Source organism: Trachypithecus francoisi, unplaced genomic scaffold (genome assembly GCF_009764315.1).
Source record: "Trachypithecus francoisi isolate TF-2019V2 unplaced genomic scaffold, Tfra_2.0 Lachesis_group10, whole genome shotgun sequence".
NCBI lineage: Eukaryota > Metazoa > Chordata > Mammalia > Primates > Cercopithecidae > Trachypithecus > Trachypithecus francoisi.
In genome coordinates, this window is record NW_022681455.1 from 87,355,703 (window position 1) to 87,374,736 (window position 19,034).

General features: G+C 41.6%; 1 protein-coding gene across 7 annotated transcripts in view; it reads right to left on the reverse strand.

Annotated features, from left to right (window-relative positions):
* NETO2 (neuropilin and tolloid like 2) overlaps positions 1–16,205 on the reverse strand; it is a 68,423-nt gene extending 52,218 nt beyond the window's left edge. For 2 of the 7 annotated variants that reach the window (XM_033218320.1, XM_033218315.1), the window contains exons 1-4: positions 15,797–16,050; positions 4,350–4,406; positions 1,589–1,729; positions 688–936 (exon numbers count right to left, since the gene is read on the reverse strand). In XM_033218320.1, the coding sequence (XP_033074211.1) occupies positions 688–936; positions 1,589–1,729; positions 4,350–4,406; positions 15,797–15,830 (481 nt within the window). In that variant the 5' untranslated portion in view covers positions 15,831–16,050. Of the gene's footprint in view, positions 1–687; positions 937–1,588; positions 1,730–4,349; positions 4,407–15,796 lie in introns of all 7 variants that reach the window. The other 5 variants (XM_033218319.1, XM_033218314.1, XM_033218316.1 and 2 more) reach the window with 4 other exon arrangements.
* Between the last annotated feature and the right edge of the window lie 2,829 nt (positions 16,206–19,034).

A 19,034-nucleotide genomic window follows, 5' to 3' on the forward strand; every position in this document is an offset into this window, starting at 1 on the left:
GGGAATGAGGCCCTGTTCAATTTTGGACTTCTGGTCTCCCCAAATGCGAGAAAATCAGTTTCTGCTGTTTTAAGTGGCCAAATTTGAGGTAATTAGTTATGGCAGCATCAGTAAACTAATACAGCAGGCATTCCCATTTTACTAATGGCAAATCTCAGGCATAATTCTGTGCTTAATAGTCTCATAGCTATTAGGAGGCAGAGAAAGAATTCAAACCCAGATTTTTGACATCCAAGTGCAGAGCAGTGTTCTTTCTATTGCTCAATATATTCTAGAGTATTTATTCAGTTGAGTGGTTAATTATAACAGCTAAATGAGAAAAATAATACAAAACAATTTTTGTGGAAATTCTGAAAACAAGACAATTTGTTGAATTATTTTTAAAACTGTATCTATTTTAAAATATATTTTAAATGTTAGCCTGAGCATGTGCTATAAGACAGAAAAATATCTAAGAAAATGTGGCACCATCTCTGATATGCTTCAAATTTCAAGTGATACGTTTCTATGTCCAATTTCTATTAACTTCTTATTTGTTCATGGACTAATTTCCCTTTGACTTTGCTAATTTATTTAAAATCTTGACTTGATTAACTTGACCAAATTAATCTCTTTTCTAACCTTAAGATTCTAAAATCAGAGTTAGAGTGAGATGCCCAACCACTTAAAAGATAACTTATTCTTTACCTGGAATAAATGAGTATTTTGCTCGAAATCCCAGTCCTTCAAGCTCTTCATCAGAACTAAACTTAATCCACATGAATCTCCCTGTTGATCTAATTAATGGAGGGCTTTTCACACCACAGTAACGATCTATAAGAGGAGAGAAACCAAATGGCCCATCTCGAACTTCCAAGTGATCAAACCGACACTCAAATGATGGTTCTATATAATAATGTTCATCAAAGGTCAACTCTATTCTTTGACGTGGAGCAGCTAGAAAATAAGAGTAAGCAGATCAGGGCAACACAAACAAGAAAAAATATAAATGTATTGACACAAATGAGAAAAGCAGAACAACTGTTCTGCTAACTGCTTCATAGACAAAGGTCTTAGTGAGAATTGCTATACAAGTCATGATAACTGTTGTATCTTACAATAAAAATAATGCTACTCTGTAGAAGTATAGTAATCTTTTCCTTTGGCATATGCTATCTACTAAATTAAATATTTTTGAGTGATTCAAACTGAAGAGTCAAGAAGCTAATACTTACTTAGTTCAAGATACAATGTACCACAATACACAGAAAAATAAACAGAAGAAATGAAAGGAACTCACTTATGTGGACATAAATTTGAATTAAGCCTTATAAGGGATGCCAGTAAGTTTAAGTTTCTTATCAAAGAAGTTTTTCATATATACTAATGTACCTAGTTGAATTATACTTTGGGAGATTCAAACTTTCCCGAACATTTCTGCTAGTATCTTGTAAATGTATTCGATATGTAGAAATACTTATCATTACATAGTTTAATTCAAATACATGTTTAAATCTCATTCAAACTGGTTTACATAGGTCATTTTACCAACATATTTAGTTTTACAATAAAGTAAAAATTAATCCAATAAAATAAATTGGTCAAATACCTTCCAAAATGTAGATACACTCCTTGTTTGGTGGATATGAGTCAGGATAATTTGGTGAAGCGAAATGACCTCCATTGCTGGTTCGAACCCAAATGCCACACTGGGTTGCAGGAATGTGCTTGATTCCAATATTTTGTCCATCTTAGGGAAAAACGGCATTAAAAACACTTGTTACAGCAAAAGAGAATCATTTTTCTCTTTCCCCCACCACTTTCCAAACAACTGCTGACTCTATGCTACATATATAAAATTTTGTAAGAACCACTGTCAAATTTCGCACAATAAATTGAGTATAGAAGTGAAAAAGAGGGAGGGAAAACTTGCTGGGAGAGGACAAGTTTGCCATGTAAAATAACAGGGAAATAAAGGGCTTATATGCACTTAACAAAGGGCAAAACCGTATGGGGGAACCTGCTAAGTCAGTAAGATGCAATACAATTCAGTTCTAACCTAAAAATCGAGGTATCTCAGGAACTGATCTCTGATATGGGGCCCTCATACTTACTTTAACACAACAGTGAAAGAAGATTCAAAGGTTACAGAGGGATTTTAGTTGAAGATTGAAGACTAAACACATGCACTTAGCTCTGCTCCTTCCTCCAACTCCACTTAAACAACAATAAAAGGATTTTTAAAAGGATATAAACACTTAAATACAGAGGGGTAGATATAGCAGTAACAACTGGCTGTACCAGGAAGTTGGGTGGGGGGGAGGTGGTGAGTGAAACTGGGCTTTTTAAAAACACAAGGCTAGTTAAAAGTTCGTTTAGAATGAGTTGGATTTTCAGTACCCTTTCCTCCTCCACAAATCTAGCAGCTCTACAACCACATCAGAACACTAAAGGTGATTTCTTTGGAGAAGGTAAAACAGGGTTACTGGACTAGAGGACACCAGGCACAGCTGAGGAGGAAAACAGGGAGAGGAGTGAATGTTAGCATATGTCCCAGCCTTCATTTCCTGCTGAACTCCCACAAAGGCCTCCTGATTAGATATTGAGCCTTTAAGCAGGAAAAGAAAAGATTCTTCTCTGTGAATCGAAACAGCCCCTAGGAGAGGCTTGATGCAGACGCAGGAGTTCCCCAGTGTCAGATCTGGCAACAGTAAGAGCCAGTAACTAATTCTTGCCCACACCTGCAGACAGTTAACGATCAGTTTCTAGTGTCCCTCATAAAATATGAGCCCTCAAGGATCACCAGACATTGGAGGAAAATCACTAATATAAATAAATAATTAATTAATAAAAAAAACTGGAGAAAAGCAACTCTGAAGAGATAAAGACTTGCAAGAAAAATATTTAAAAACCGCCACCACCACAAAATAATCATTTAATATCCTGAGAAAGAAAAGCAAGTAAATCCACAAGACAAAAACAAAGTGTACAAACAGAATATTATATTCAGAAAACAGAACCAAAAAAAGCTTCCAAAGACAGAAGAAATGAAAAAATCAGCAGAATGTTTAGAGCAGAGTCCAGCAAACTATGACCCTGTTCCAAACATGACCTGGAGCCTGCTTTAAAGAAAGTTTTACTGGAATATACCCATGCCCATCATTTGTGTGCTTTTGTTCCAGGACAGAAGAGTCAAGGAATTCGAAGAGTTGCTTCAGAGACTGTAGGGCCTACAGTGCCTTAAATACTTATGATCTGATCCTTTACAGAAAAAGTGTTCTAACTCATGGTTTAGAGGTAAAGTTGAGGAAGTCTCAGAGAATGTGGAGCAAAAAGATGGAAAGCAGAAGAGCTAGAAACAAAAACCAAGAGGGCCATAACCAAGTAAAATAATAGAATTCCTGAAAAGGCAGAAGAGAGAAAATGGAGGAAAGGGAATTTAAAAAAGTAAAACAGAAAAAAAAAAAAAAAAAAGAAAACTTCCTAAAGACAAAATTCAGCTGAATGAGTGACTTAATGCAAATCCTGAATACTGAGTTAACCGGAATTATGACAGAACTGTGTTGAGAAGGGTGGTACAAATGCAAGGTACAAGAACACTCATATATGGATGGAGTGGACAGTAGGTGCGTGAAAGCGCTAAATTCTTATCTTCCACAGTGAAAAATCATTATCTAATTTCCAAAACTGAAATAACCAAGAAGTAGCAATACAGCATGTTATTTAGAGAAAGGAAGGGAAATTGGACCAAAAGAATCACCTAAGAGTGATTATTTCCATGGAGCAGGAAGTTAAGTAGGGCAAGATGGGGAACTCATTTTTGCTAATTAACTTTTTAGGAATGCTGTGATTTTCATCATGTGTATGTATTACTTAGATGAAAATAAAACACAAGGTTACACTGGAAATGTACTAAATTCAGACATAAAAACCTGGCTCAAAAAAAAAAAAACAATCACACTAGCTAATCATCAATCATAAATCGAGACAAAACAACAGGACCAAAGGACTTTGAATAAGATATTAATTGAAGTGTTTCATTTGTTTAAATTAGAAAAAGGGACTTTTATTTTTGCTTAGTGATAAAATATAAATCTCATTCAATTTTTGGACACAATACACAGTATACTAGGAGCTACTAGTGATGTCAATTTTTAAAATTTATCAGGGCAAGACTTTATGCTGATAATTTACTCTAGTTAACTGCAGCTAAACCCAGTTAAATTGAGGCTGATGGGTTGACAGAAAGCCTTAGGTCACTGGAACACCCCAAAGGGATGATGGAAATAGTACCCAAAAGTTGTAATCCTTTCAAATAAGCCATTCCATTGTGTTAAACATGCAGTAAGTCACCAATGTAAGTACTTTACCTTGGGTTTTTTGGGCCACAGCAATCCCTTCCACTACCAGTACTGTTATCAACAACACTAGAGAAATAACAGAGAAGAAAAGTTATGAAATTGAATCTATACTACATTTTACTAAATCAATAAAGAAAATCAGATGACAAAAAAAGATTAACTAAAATCACTATTTATTAGTACAATTCACTATCAAGATCTTTAAGCATTAAATGTTATGCTCTGATTTGCTACCTAACCCTTAAGATAACCCAAGAAAAGACAAGTGGTTTTGTACTCATTTATACAAGCATTTAATAATACATGGCATTTAAAGCATTTTTCAACTTAATAGCTTGAAAAAAAAAAAAGGTTAGTTTTTGCAACAGACCTTGCTCATCCTAACTATTCCTCTATTTACTGTAGTCCATTCCAAAGTTTACATGCAGTATAGCTGGCTCTGCAATGTGCTATGGCAGTGAAAGTTCAATTAGATTGTATCTGCTTTCTGAGAACATTCATAATCAAGACAGAAGTAAGGGGGCAGCAGTCTCCTAGAAATCAATTCAAACTGTCTTATCATCTTGCAGTACTATGCTGTGCTCTGTGCTACAAAGGCTAGCCGTATTTAACACTGAAGCTTTTTTCCATGTTGAACATTTCTGAGACCCAATCAACAACATACTGAATTGTTTTGTGTATGTGGTTTGAAGATTTAAAGAAACATTTTTATGGGTGGTACACTCTCCCTTTCAATGGAAACCACACTGCCAGTCTGTCCTGAACTACTGCTGGAGTTATTCATTCAGTGAATAGGCACTTACAGAGTATCCACTGAAGAGTGGACACCAAGGATGCACAGGTGTGGAGAGACAAATACAGCAAAATGGTTAAGAGTGTGGATTTAAGGAGTTTCATGAATCTAGGCTAGGGTTCAAGTTTTGCCTTCTACCAACTGTGAGGCCTTTTCAGCTCAGTTTACTTATTTGTAAAATGCAGATGACATATAAACAGGTCAACCTCATTGGTGGCTGTGAAGATTAAATGAGAGAATGTGTATAGTACTTTTATGTGCCAGGCATTCTGCTAAATAAATGATGGAGATTAGGACAAACCAGCATCCACAAGGAATCAATGTATTGTTGAATCTACAATACAAGGTGAAACAGAGTTTAACAGGAGATATGCAGAAGGCATAACGGAAGCAGAGGGTCCATTCTGCTGGGGGTTAAGGGAAATAGAATGAGGAAAACTCCCAAAAAAGAAGGCATACTGTGGTTGGACCTTATACTACTTGAGCCCAGGAGAAGGAGAAAGAAACAGCTTAAATAAGAACATGGGGGGCAGGGTGCGGTGGCTCATGCCTGCAAATCCCAACACCTTAGGAGGCTGAAGCAAGAGGACTGCTCGAGCCCAGGAGTTCCAGAGGCCCTGTCTCTATGGGAAAAAAAAAAAAAAAAAAAAAAAAAAAAATCAGCCAGGCATGGTGGCACGTGCCTATACTCCCAGCCACTTGGGAGGCTGAGGCAGGAGGATCACTAGTGTCCAGAAGTTAGAGGCTGCAGTGAGCCATGATCATGCCACCGCACTACTGCCTGGGTGAACGTGTGAGACCATGCCTCTAAAATAAAACTAAAATAAAATAAAATAAAATAAAATAAAATAAAATAAATAAAATAAAATAAAATAAAATAAAATAAAATAAAAACATGGAGGCATGAGCTCTAACCTACAGCAGGTTTTGGGGAACTCTGAGTAATACAGTGTGGTTGGCAAGTGGAAGGCTACAGCGGTATAGTAGGTTAGAGAAAAGTTGGGTGAGATCTGATTGTAACAAGTTTTGAATGGCATGCTAAAAAGTTTGGACTTCTAACTATAATGAGAAGCCCTTGTAGGTTTTTAAACAAGTGTATGGCGTTATCACTTCTGTGTTTTAGACCAATAATCCTAATGGTTGTGTGGAGTCTACACTTTTAATGAGAAGAGAGAAGACCATTGGGAAGGAAAGGTGATCATGTTTGCATTACCATCTTTGAAGCAGAGTGGTGGCAGTAGAAAGGGAAAGGAGGAGAAACTAATGACATGGTTCAGATGTACAGTCAAGTGCAACTTACAGGACGAGAGGGGTGAGGGAAGTGGAGGCAGGAGTCTGCTAATGCAAGTGGCTAGTAGACAGTTACCACTGTTCACTCAATAGCACGTACTGGGTGTCTACTACCAAAGTCACCAACGTAGAAATGGTTAAGAGGTAGCTCTTGTTATTCAGTTCACATCTTCAAATCTAATTATTTGACCTCTTCATCCTTGGTTTCTGACATCTTTGCTGACCTCTGTGTCTCCTCTGTCTTTTCTCAATAATATTAATTTCCCCCTTCCCTTTCTTTGGTTGACGGTAGTGTTGAAGATCTCACATTATGCTGAGATCTTTAACTCTTCACATCTCTACACTGGATCTGATTAGAAGAATGGAGTTGTGAAACATTTTTTTAAAACAGAAGATTTATGATCAAAAAGAAAAGTCAGGTAATAGTAGGTATTTGATAATGCAGCAAATAACCCAACCATTTGTATCAATTTATCTCATTAGAAGACACTATCTCCCCATATCATTCAGATCATACGCCATTGGTCAATATTTCGTGCTCAGTATACCGTTCCTCCTTAATCACAGGTGTTACTATTTACCAGTTTGACATTTACAAATCTATCTATAAGCAAATAACCACACAAAGCCAGCAGACAGGGCATGTAAGAGGCCAAAAAACTGAAGGCAAGACAGCAATGACAACTATGGCAAAGGGATGAACTGTGCCAGCACAATTATGGTATACAATGACCAATAAAAATGTGCCTGTATAAAATAACTGCTTTACGAAATTTGCACAGAATACACAAGTAAGATAGAACAATCATACTGAAAATAAAGTTGCAAGGCCAAATAGCCTATTATATTCTTTTCCACTTTATTTAGAGGGCTGCGCAGTTTTTTTTTTTCTCAAGTAATTACTAGCTATTCACAACTCAATCGACCAAATGAGCTGAGCCACTAAATATAAAAACGACGTATAAAGAGTAGGGCGAATCTGCACAGCAATTAGGGCTAGAAAGATTTACTGATACAGTTTTTGGTAATACAGTTGTGACTATTAATCCATTCTAAATTCTATATCATTATAAACACAGTTTCCTGAGTTGTATAACAAGGTCTTTGTATACTGCTTGAGTTATAATCAGGCTGAGATATTAAAACAAATTCCATTAATGCTAAACCCTGCCATTATTTAGCACATGAAGCAGTTCTGTGGTTCTTTGTTCTGTCTTTATCCCCAATCTAGGTGCCACTGTTCCCTCTTACCAAAAGGATCAATAATATCTCAAATACAGGAATACTTCAGACTTTGAATTCAATGATAATATATATAGGAAGGCACTAATTCTATAAGGTAGAAATCTACACAAAAATAAAAATTCTAAACTCTTTAACCTGCAATTTGATTGTACAGAGAACTGCTTGTGATTTGATGCTTGAGAAAGGTAGTGCCCACCATTTATGACATTACTCCTGGTTCGAGAGTTGAATTTACTCTTATAATAACCTGTGTACAGATCTGACCTAAAATGAAGCCACTCAGATGATAAAGATAGGTGCTATTCAGGCTGTTAAACAATCCCCAAAGCCACTCCCTTTATTCCTCCTCTTTTTACCCTGAATCACTGTCATTTTAGCTCTAAGCAGAGAATCCTGTTCCTAGGCCTTTCAGTTTTAAGGCCTACTTTCCACTGAAAAAAAAAAAATCAAAGTCACATTTATTCTTTTCACTATTACTTAATAGTGGCAATTCTAATGAATGCAATAAATACTGGAAAGAAGACAAGATTATTATTTATAGATTTCAGTGTTATTGAAAACCTAAAAACCTCAAGAGAATTACTTGAAAAATTATTACAGCTATTAAGGGAAGAAAGTAAAACTAAAATAAATAAACAACAAATATACTGAATAAAACAGAGCAGTAACATGTTTCTGGGTAGTAAAATAATGCTGCAAAGATAATGAGTCTTTCCAATAGGCCACACATTTAATAGTGGGTCCTGTTTTTGGACTTAACAAAATGTTTCTGATGCTCATTTTGAAGACTTTGTTATATTGGCCAAAGAAAATTTAGAAATCACATAAAATAAATAAAAACAATACATGATATAGTTATTGTAAAGCTACAATACTTTAAAAATGTAGTAATGACATAGGAAGAAAGAGATGATCTGTTAAACACATGCAGCGACCTATTGTCTAACAGGTAGTGATTCACTTCCTGTTGGCAATGAACCAAATAGACAAGGTCCTTATTCTCTAGCACCTTATAGATAAGAAAATGGAAAAAAATTAAAAGCTCAGAAATAGATATATATATCTCCAAGAATTAATTTTTATTTATTGATTGATCGACACAGAGTCTTACTCTGTCACCTAGGCTGGGAGTGCAGTGGCGTGATTTTGGCTCACTCAACCTCCGCCTCTGGGTTCAAGCAATTTTTGTGCCTCAGCTTCTTGAGTAGCTGGGACTACAGGCATGCACCACCACAGCCAGCTCATTCTTTCTATTTTAGTAGAGACGGGGATTCACTGTGTTGGCCAGGCTGGTCTCAAACTCCTGGCCTCAAGTGATCTGCTCACCTCAGCCTCCCAAAGTGCTGAGATTACAGGCGTGAGTCACCACACCCAGCCCCAAGAATTTATTATGATATACACGGTATTTGAAATCCTTGGTGAAAGGATGGATTTAATAAGTGGTTCTGGGATAACATATTAATTCCTTGAAATAAAAATAGACCTCACCTTCAAGCTAAAAACAAAAAATAAATACTAAATTGGAAAACAAAAGGTGAATTATGTATATACTTTGGGGTGAAGAACACCTTCATTTACTAACGACAGACACATAAATAAAAACTAATAATAACTGGGGGAAAAAAGACTAGACCATCATAAAAACGTGCCAAAACCCAAAAAATTCATCCTTACAAACATACATACATATATATATGTATGTACAGATTCCAGTGTTGGTCAGGCTATAGGAAACTGACATACTCATATAATGCCATTGGATTGTAAACTGACACAACTTTTTGGAGGTTAATCTGGTAGTATATATTAAGGCTCAAAAATGTGCAAATCCCACCAGTATTTCTACTTCCAGGTATGGGAACTGAATCACTGTGATTGTGGTCCTCAAAATATAATGTGCATCATAATCACCTTGGGTTTATTAACTCACAGATGGGAGTACTTTCAGAGACTCTGATCCAGTGGGTCTGCAGCAGAGCTTGATAATCTGCTTTTTTAACAAATTCTCTAGTGATACAGAAGCTGCTGGAGCCGGGACCACACTGTGAGAACCACTGCAACAGGAGCGTGGCAGATTACTGAAAGCAACAGCCAGAGGTGGCCTTTTCCCTCCTTTGGTGGTGGCAGGAGACATGTTTGGACCAATATGGATTGGGCAGGGCAGGGGTGGGCAAAAAGGAGTTGAGTTGATTTTGGAAACGTTGAAGTTGAGGTGAATGCTCTACTAGCTATTCTTATGAGGGCTCTAACAAATACTTCTTGTTTCTGAACATCTGTACTTGCCAGGGACCTTGGACCTCTTTGCTTCCATGAAAGTACACCGTCTAAAACCTGCTTTCTCCAGGAACCCTTTCCAGATTAATTTCACTTGACAGCATTCAGACTTTTCACTTCTGATCATTCAACAGCTCTTCGTCTCTGTTTTTTATTTTTTTTGTTCTTATACTGATTACGCACACTTCTATGTTAGCATTAGGTTTGGCATGAGTAACAGAAATACCTAAACTAACAGTTTAAAACAGGATAGAAACACATCGCTCTGTCATGCGAACAAGCTGGACATAGGGAGTCAGGCGTCAGAATGAAGGCTCTATCAATACCAGGACCTGGGTTCCTTCTGTCTCATTACCCAGCTGTGAGAGGCACATTTCCAAGGTCACCCTATGGTCCAGTATGAGGCTGGAGTGCCAGCTATTCTATCTTCACTATAGCTCCCATGTTTGCATTTTAGTCAGCAAGAATGACGACTTGATAAAGGGCTTTTTTAAAAACTTTCTTTAAAAACACCTTCTTTAAAAACACTTGCGCAGGGCCAGGCGCGGTGGCTCACGCCTGTAATTCCAGCACTTTGTGAGGCTGAGGTGGGCGGATCACGAGGTCAGGAGTTCAAGACTAGCCTGACCAATATGGTGAAACCCTGTTTCTACTAAAAATACAAATATTAGCCAGGCATGGTGGCATGCACCTGTAGTCCCAGCTACTTGGGAGGCTGAGGCAGGAGAATCGCTTCAACCTGAGAGGCAGAGGTTGTGGTGAGCCAAGATCATGCCACTGCACTCCAGCTTGGGTGACAGGGCAAGACTCCATCTCAAACAAAACAAAACAAAAACACTTGCCCATAATCTACAATGATTTCAAAATAAAAGTTTAAACAACAAAAACAACAATTCCCCTAAGTTGCACACATCATTTTTTACTTACATCTAACTGGCTAGACTTAGTCCCATGGTCACCTAAACCAACAGGAAACTGGGAAATAGTCTTCATTTTGGGGAACTATGCACTCAGTTAAATTCAGAGAATTACTGACAAAGAGTTAAATGGGTATTTGCAGACAAGTGGAAGTTTCTGCCACAGTCCCTATAGTGTACTACGTACACAGCAGGCAGTGATCTTTTCAAAATACAGATCAGATCACATCACAGCCTTGCTTAAAATCTTCCAGTAGAGTCCCATTATAGTTAGAACAAATCCATGCCCCTTACTCTGACTTCGGAGGTCCTGTGTGACCTGGAGCCTGTGTGTCTCTCTGGCCTTCTGAGTGCTCTCTACCAGAACACAGGCCTTCTTCCCATCACTGAAAACACATCAAGCTAATTCTTGCCTTAGGGACCAGCTGTGCCTTCAGCCTAGAATCTCCTTGGCTGATTCCTTCCTGTTGTTCAGGTCTTGTGAGGCTTTCCCAATTTCTAAATAAGCGCTACATTTTCTCCTTCGCTTTGCTTTATTTCACTATTATATTACCTGGTATTTTGAGGCTTGTTTGTTGTCTGTCTCTTCTTACTAGAAAGAAGGGCCTTGTCTGTCTGATTCACTGATGCATCTCCACGGCCTAAAAGGCTATCTGGCCTCAACAGTACTCAATACAGACACGATGAACACATGGGGGTGACTGAGCGTGACTCCAGTGTATCTTCTTTGTATCCGCAACACATAGCACAGTAACTGACAGGCACACATTTTGGATGAACAAACAGTAGCCACACATGTGACCTCGCTTTTTAAAATGTGAGCACACAAAAATTTAAAATGTGGGAATGGGAAAAGAATTGAGATTCCCCCCTATCCTCCTGAGATTACCCTGCCACCACTGTTATTTTTCTCAAGGTGGCTCAATTTACCTTTGCTAGTAATTAAATGTGTCTCTTTCTACATCTTCCTGTGTTAAGCAACTCAGTGGTAAACATAAGGCTTTTAAAATCCAACACAAGATGCTAGAACCACCTCTGCTCATTGCCATTTCCTATAATGACAGCAGAACAGAGTTCAATTAGAGTCCACATACTATTTGGCATGGCAGTCACTTGTTTTTGATAAACTATGTTCCAAAGAACAAAAAAAGTACCCAAATTTAATCAAACTCAATCATACTTTACTAGTTAAGAACAAAGATGGATGGTGAACTTTGGGATCACTCCAGCCTACATATGCTAATCACATGCCAATCACTTTAGCAAGAAAGAGTAACTGTAGCAGAAGTGCTTTCTTTTTCCTGCAGAATGTGACAAACTCCTCCTTAGTGGAGCTGATCTGAGATGGAACTTTTGTAAGCTCTATTTTAATTACACATCAGTCCTCCTGACTGCACAGTGACTACCATCACCTTCTAACATGATCAGGTCATATTTGAAAGACTACTTGGTATCTTCTAGTACTTTAATTTCCAGTGTTACTCCAGGCACATTTAAACCAACATGTCTTAATGTCATTTTCATTAGAAAGGACTGAACTTTCAGATTACTATACCCTGTAATTTTGGAAGCAATATAAAAACACGTTGAAGTGTCAGTTCTTGGAGCCACCCTGGTGTTGGAGGTGATTGAGAGGGCAAGGCCTCTCACCAATCACAGCAACTCTGTTCTTTTCTGTTGTCCTTTTTTTAAAAAGTGCTTCCTCACAAGAGTTCCTTTGAAGTTTGGAAACCACTGGATTAGACCTCCTCTTAAGATGCTCCTTTCCAACTCAAAGATCATAGTAATTTGAATCTCCAGTGCCTCAAGGAGACGTATTTCTAAGTATCAATAATTATTCTATAGGAGCGTAAGTTGAAAAATGATAGGAGATCATGCTGGATGGGTGGTACTCCAAGAGAAGGAGGTAGTCTATTGTTTTAAAATTTCAGATATGAACTTTATTTATAGTCTATCATTTTTCTATCTTTTCTAAAAAGGACTGAAAGTGGCTTTGATTTCAACTTGTTTTGTCATGCAGGGTTTTTCCTAAACAGTGATTTTAATTTCAAAATGAAAGATAAACCAGATTGCAGTTGAGGATTTACTACAACAAAACCATTACTTAATAAGAGTTTTCAGTTAACAGTGTTAAAACAGTTCTTCCCAAACCCTGGAAGAAAATGCCAAAAAGTTGATTTTTAACAAGGCTTTAGTATTAAAGGACAAGTTTTTCAGTACCACACTTATTTCTGTATAACTAGTTTACGTTCTTGGGTGAGATGTAAGAATGAATAACAGGAGTTAATACTTGTACCATCTCAGACAAGATTTTTAAATACAGTGCCAAGGAATATTTTTGCTCTGTTACAACACAAATTTAACCAGTTTCTACAGCTTTAAAGATCGCTGAGTTGAATAAATTCTCCTGAAGCAAGTGTGCAGAATAAGAACAAAAATGGATTTATAATCCTTATGTAATATTTTCATGGGACTATAATGCTTAGTTAACCTTGACAGAAGGTTAACTCAAATTCTGTGAGGGCTAGAGTGATCACAAACAGTTAAAAGTGAATTATTTAGTTTCCACAACACAGGAAACGTTTAAAAGCTTAGTAAGGTTATTCTTTTGTCTTAATGGCTGAAGGTAAAACAAGAATAATCAGTGGCATCTTAAAGAACTAAAATTACTTTCTACTTAAAATCTCACACACTCATTATGGCTGATTTATTTTAGTAGAAACTGACCGTAATATTCCAAACAAGGCGTCCGTGGGTAATATCTACTATTATGTAAATGTTAAATAGCTGCTTCAGATAAGAACCTCTTTGATGTTGAAGCAATACACTTGATAGGATAAAAGGAAAACTTCTTCATGCCTTGGGACACACAATGAGTAGTTAGTAATGGGAAAGCCCAGTATCTTTTTAAAAGGCAATTTTTAAAAATTAAAATATTGATTTTTAAATAGGTTATACATGCGTTTGGTTAAAAAAAAAATCAAGTGATACAAATGAGTGTGCAGTGAAACCAGTCTTCCCTTCATTCTTGTCTTTCAATCCCCTAGATTTCTGTATTAGAATCAACTACTGTTAACAATTTCTTGAATCTTTCCAGACCAGTTCTTGGCATTTATAAGTTAATACCACAGAAGACTTTAAAAATAGCTTTCTTTCTTTCTAGGAAGCCGCCACAACAGCAGCAACAAAAAAAAACAATAATTCAGCTTGAGCTTTAAAAATCCTCTAGCATGTAAAAATAGTGTAGGCTGACTAACACCGAAAAAAGAAAAGCCAGACACTGTATTGTTTTCACCGTAGCTCTGCCATCATCAGAATCCTTTCCTGAAAGGTGCAACACTCAACGCTTCACCACGACGGCCACAGAGGGCAGTGTGCACCCACGGCGAAGGCGAAGGCGAAGGCAGAAACGCTGCAAATCTCTTCACCATTGGAGGAGGCTCTACCAGCCTCTACCCTATCCAGCTCGATTTTAGCAAGTTCTGCAGGTAAAGTGGTGTGACAGATCTACGCGATTTCATCCGGGGGCTGCTCTCGGAGGCACGGTCAGTAACATGCTGACAACCTTACCGTAGTGAGGGGGCAATCTGACAACGGCAGAAACTTCAGATAAGCAGCACGATCAGAAATCCTAGCGTGCATACGATTTATCACGAAAGAGTAAAACAAAACATTCATTTTCCAGGAATTAAATTACTGAATCTCAATTACGAATTTAGGAATAAGTGGAGAGTAGATAATGTGTCCGATTAAAATCAAAAGCAAAATTATACTGCACTTTCTAATAAAACAAATTTGAAAAAAGTGTTGTTAGGGAGCAGGAAAAACACCATGATCTGTCACTCTACAAATATTAAGATACAGTGCTGAGTTATACATGACACCGTCAATAACGCCTCAGCTGTACTCTTCATATTTTTAAAAAAGAACATGTCATGACATTACAAACATGTCAACTTTCAATTTGAATCAGCAGGGGGGGAAAGGGAAGTCCTTTACTGAGTGGTGGTGCTGTTTTCCCTCTGAAAATTGAAAAGGCGATTTATTCAGTCCGAGTTTCAGGAGCAACTTTGTATCCCATCCCTAATTATCTATGTATATAAATTTTCATCTAAATTACCGCCTCCTGGGAAATGCAAAGCGGGTGGAGTGTGTTTTAGAGCTCTGTGCTCTTGGCAAGCCAACTGTTTTAATTCCCGGTACAACAAATTAGTAAGAACCGAACACCAGCGGCGGGGAATTCTGAGACCACTGGGGAGCACCAGGAGCGCGGTTCCGGGGAGCGCCGCGTCCCGGGAAGCGCCCGGGCTCAGCCCGAGCAGCAGCGCTCCCCGGGGGCCTGGCCGAGCCGGATCCGCGGCGCCCGCTCGCCGCCCCCGGAGCCCGCAGTGGTGCCGCAGCCTCCGCGGCCGCAGCAGGTGGGACCCGGCCGGCCCCGTTCCCCGCCGCGAGGTGCGGGCGCCGCGGGGCTCTTCGAAAACGGCTGCACGACGTCACGGCCGCGGCTTTTATTGTTCGCGTGGAATTACTTCTTGCCATCACATCTGGAGAAACAGCGGCCTTCGCTCCACGACAGAAATCTCACAACTTTGCAAAGGGATACGCGGAATTCTACCGAAGCGGCGCCAGGGCGCCGCTCGGAGGGCCCCCTGGGCCCATGGGCCTCCTGGCCACCCTCCCGACCCGATCCCCCTTCCCACTCGCGCCCCGCGAACGTCGGCCGGACTCGCAAGTGTCGGAAGCGGCGCGCCCGGAGAGCCGGTGGAGCCGGGCACGGCGCGCGCCCCGCGGTCCGCTCAGAGTAGCCGCGAGCCCCGCCAGACAAAGAGGCGCGTCGGGTCCCGGGCGCGGGTAAGGGACGCAGAGGCGCAGGCAGGGCGGCGCGCTAGCCTCGGCCCGCAGGGGGCGCCGTCCGCGGCCCCAGCGCCAGTCCTTACCTTTGAGGACCGAGCAGAGCCGCTCCAGGGCCATGTTCCCGAGCTGCCCGGCGCTTCGGGAGGGGCTGAGGTGGTGGTGGCGGCGGCGGTGGCGCTCACGGCCCGGCGCGGCGGCCCCGCTCTGTCCCCATCGCCGACCAGCAGCTGCCGCCCCGCGGGGTAGGGCTCAGGTCCTGCGGCCCGCCATGTCCGAGCCCCCCGGTGGGCCCCCGCGCGGCCCGAGCCCCCCGACGGGCGCCGCCTCCTGCTCCGCGGCGCCCCGTCCCATCGACCGCCCGAGGGCCGAGGAGTGCGGGCGCGCGGCGGGGGAGTGGCTGGCAGCTCCGCCCGCGGCCCCGGTGCGGGATCCACTGAAGTGGCGGGCGCGAGGCGCCCAGTCTCATTTAAGCAGGGAGCGCGAGCTTCGCGTGCCGGCCGCGCTGCCTGTGCGCATGTGCCCGCCCTGCCCCGCCCCGCGCCTCGCGCGCCCGCCGCGGCCTCGCGCCCTGGGACGGCGTTGCTCCCCGCCGGCTGCCGTTAGGGCTGGAGGCCGGCGGGTCGCGGGGTCCGCGGGAGGCGCGCGGGGGCGCCTCTTGCCTTGGCTGCGCAGCAGCCTCCTCCGAGAGGCTTGCGCCGGGGCAGTGCCCGGCCTGTGCCCAGCCGCCGCGCAGGGCGCTCGGGGCAACTGGCCGAGCCCTCGAGGCCTCCCGCCTGACGGAGGCGCCCGGGAAGCGCCGCCCACCTCAGCCCCGCGCCCTTGCCGGCCTGCGAGGTATCCGCCAGCCCTCGCAGACAGAGGGGCGCCGGCCCCTGGTCCCTTAGACCTCCATTGAAGGTCAAAACTTTGCCCAGCTCAGCCTTGCTCGACCTGGGGCAGGGAGGCGCGGACCTCGGCAGAGGGAGCCCGAGGCTCTCCGTGCTCTTCGCGCCGGTGAGTTCCCGACCCGCGGCGCTGCCGGCGTTTCCCCAGCGCCCGCCAGGTTGACGGACAGTTTAGTACCAACTCCTCAGACTCCCCCTCATGAAGTAGGTTTTAGGGAATGGGAAAGTCGAGGCCAGAGAGGTGAAGCCATTCGTCCAGAGCCACACAGCGAATGAGCGGCGGGGCTGTGCACCCTCCCCACGGGCTGTCCTCGTAGCAGCTAGCCACTACGCTGGGCAGCTTCGCCCGCTGATGGGAGTCTCCAGGTCTGCCAACAACTGCCTGGCTCTTGGTGGTATTCTTGATCCTGCTTTATTTTCTCCATAGCGGTTATCACACTGATATGACATTCCTTATTTATTTGTTCATCCTTTATATCTCCTTCACCCCCACACCATTAAGATATCAGCTGCTTGCAGGCAGGGAGACTGCATTCATTTTTTTCATTCCACACCTATGTATTGGGTTTATGTGCAAAAGACAATGATTGGTGCTGGGGATACAAGCGTGATCAAGGCCTTACCATAATAGACTGTTTATGCCTGTCTCTGTGTGTAGTAGGAACTCTATAAATGTTTGTTCAACCAATTGTAGGGAAAGACAATGTCAGGCAACTGAAACATTTTTCGTGTTAAGCTCTTTTCTCTTACTTTTTATTCCTCTAAGAAAGACACAAAAGCATAAATCACGAGATTTACAAAGGAAAAACATATTTAACACCAATTAATACCCAGGTGTTTCACCCTTTGCCGTGTGCTATGGATGGGGGTATAAAAGATGGGTAAGTTTGGGTTCCTAAAGGTAACCACCTACTACAGTTAAGATCGCATGAAAGAATCAATTAGGAAATTAAACATTTAAGAACTTTTTGCCATGGATATAAAAAGGTGGCTCACACATGTAATCCCAGCACTTTGGGAGACCAAGGCAGGTGGGTCACCTGAGGTCAGGGGTTCGAGACCAGCCTGGCCAACATGGCGAAACCCCATCTTTACTAAAAATACAAAAATTAGCTGGGCGTGGTGGCATGTACCTGTAGTCCCAGCTACTAGAGAGGCTGAGGCAGGAGAATCACTTGAACCCAGGAGGCGGAGGTTGCAGTGGCTTGAGATCACGTCATGCACTCCAGCCTGGGCAACAGCGAGACTCCATCTCAAATAATAATAAGGTAGCATATTAGTAGAATAGGACAGTAAGAAGACAATATTAAGTATAAGTCACAAAGAACAGTGAACCGAAAAAATTTGAGAGGAAGGGGCTCTCAAATAAGGGGCTCTTAAGAACATAGTAGGTTCTTAATGCGAAGTTGTTGACTGAAGGAAAAATCTGTGTGTGATGTCATCAGAGAAGGCTTCCTGAAGGAGGTGACACACAAACCATGGAAATGCTTGGGGGGCAAGAGGAGAGGAGGCAGAAGAAGAGCTCAGCAGGCAGGGAGCAGGGTGAGCCTGGAACGTGGGGTGAGTGTTGTGTTTGGTATTAAAGATGAGGTTGGACATGGTGGGCTTTGATTATGGAGATAGGTGCTCAAATGCTAGTTAGGTGAATGATTTAATAGTGGAGTAATGGAGTTCTGGGAAGATTCTTTTGGCAGTTGAGGTTGTAATAAAAGGGGAGAGATTAGAGCAACCACAAGAATACCAAAAGCAGATCTATAATACTTCTACATTTACATTTACTTTAGAAGCTCTTACTTGTATTATTTTGATTAAACCTAAAAAGTCTTTTTTCCTTTAGAATGTTGGCTTGGAAGTAGATTCCAACTGGGAATGTTCATTCTGTGGCTCCCTTTTAAGACACCTACCTTTTAGATGTGCTGGTGGAATTGTCTGCAGTCGATTTTTCGAGGAATGTAGGAAAGCACAGATCATAGCTGAGACTACTGTGTGGCCATATGTTAGCCAAATCAAAAGCGAAGCGGTTTTCATATCTCTCACTTGGGCGTTCTCTATTTGAATTATTATTTTCCTGGAAGATCACCCAGTGGCACCCAGTCTGTTCCCAAATTACCTGGCAGTTTCCGGGTGACTGAGGACTCAGCTTTCCTTGGGTCCTGCCGGTCTCCCAGGCATCCATTCAGGCTCTCCATCTCCTCACAGTCATTCCTATAGGTTGAATTGGGTTTACTTGAATGGTATTGCATGGCATTTACTTGTTACTAGAATGAATCTTTTTTTTTTTTTTTTTGAGATGGAGTCTCTGTCACCAAGGCTGGAGTGCAATGGCTCCATCTCTGCTCACTGCAATCTCTGCCTCCCGGGTTCAAGCGATTCTCCTGCCTCAGCCTCTCAAGTAGCTGGGATTACAGGTGCCTGCCACTACACCCGGCTAATTTTT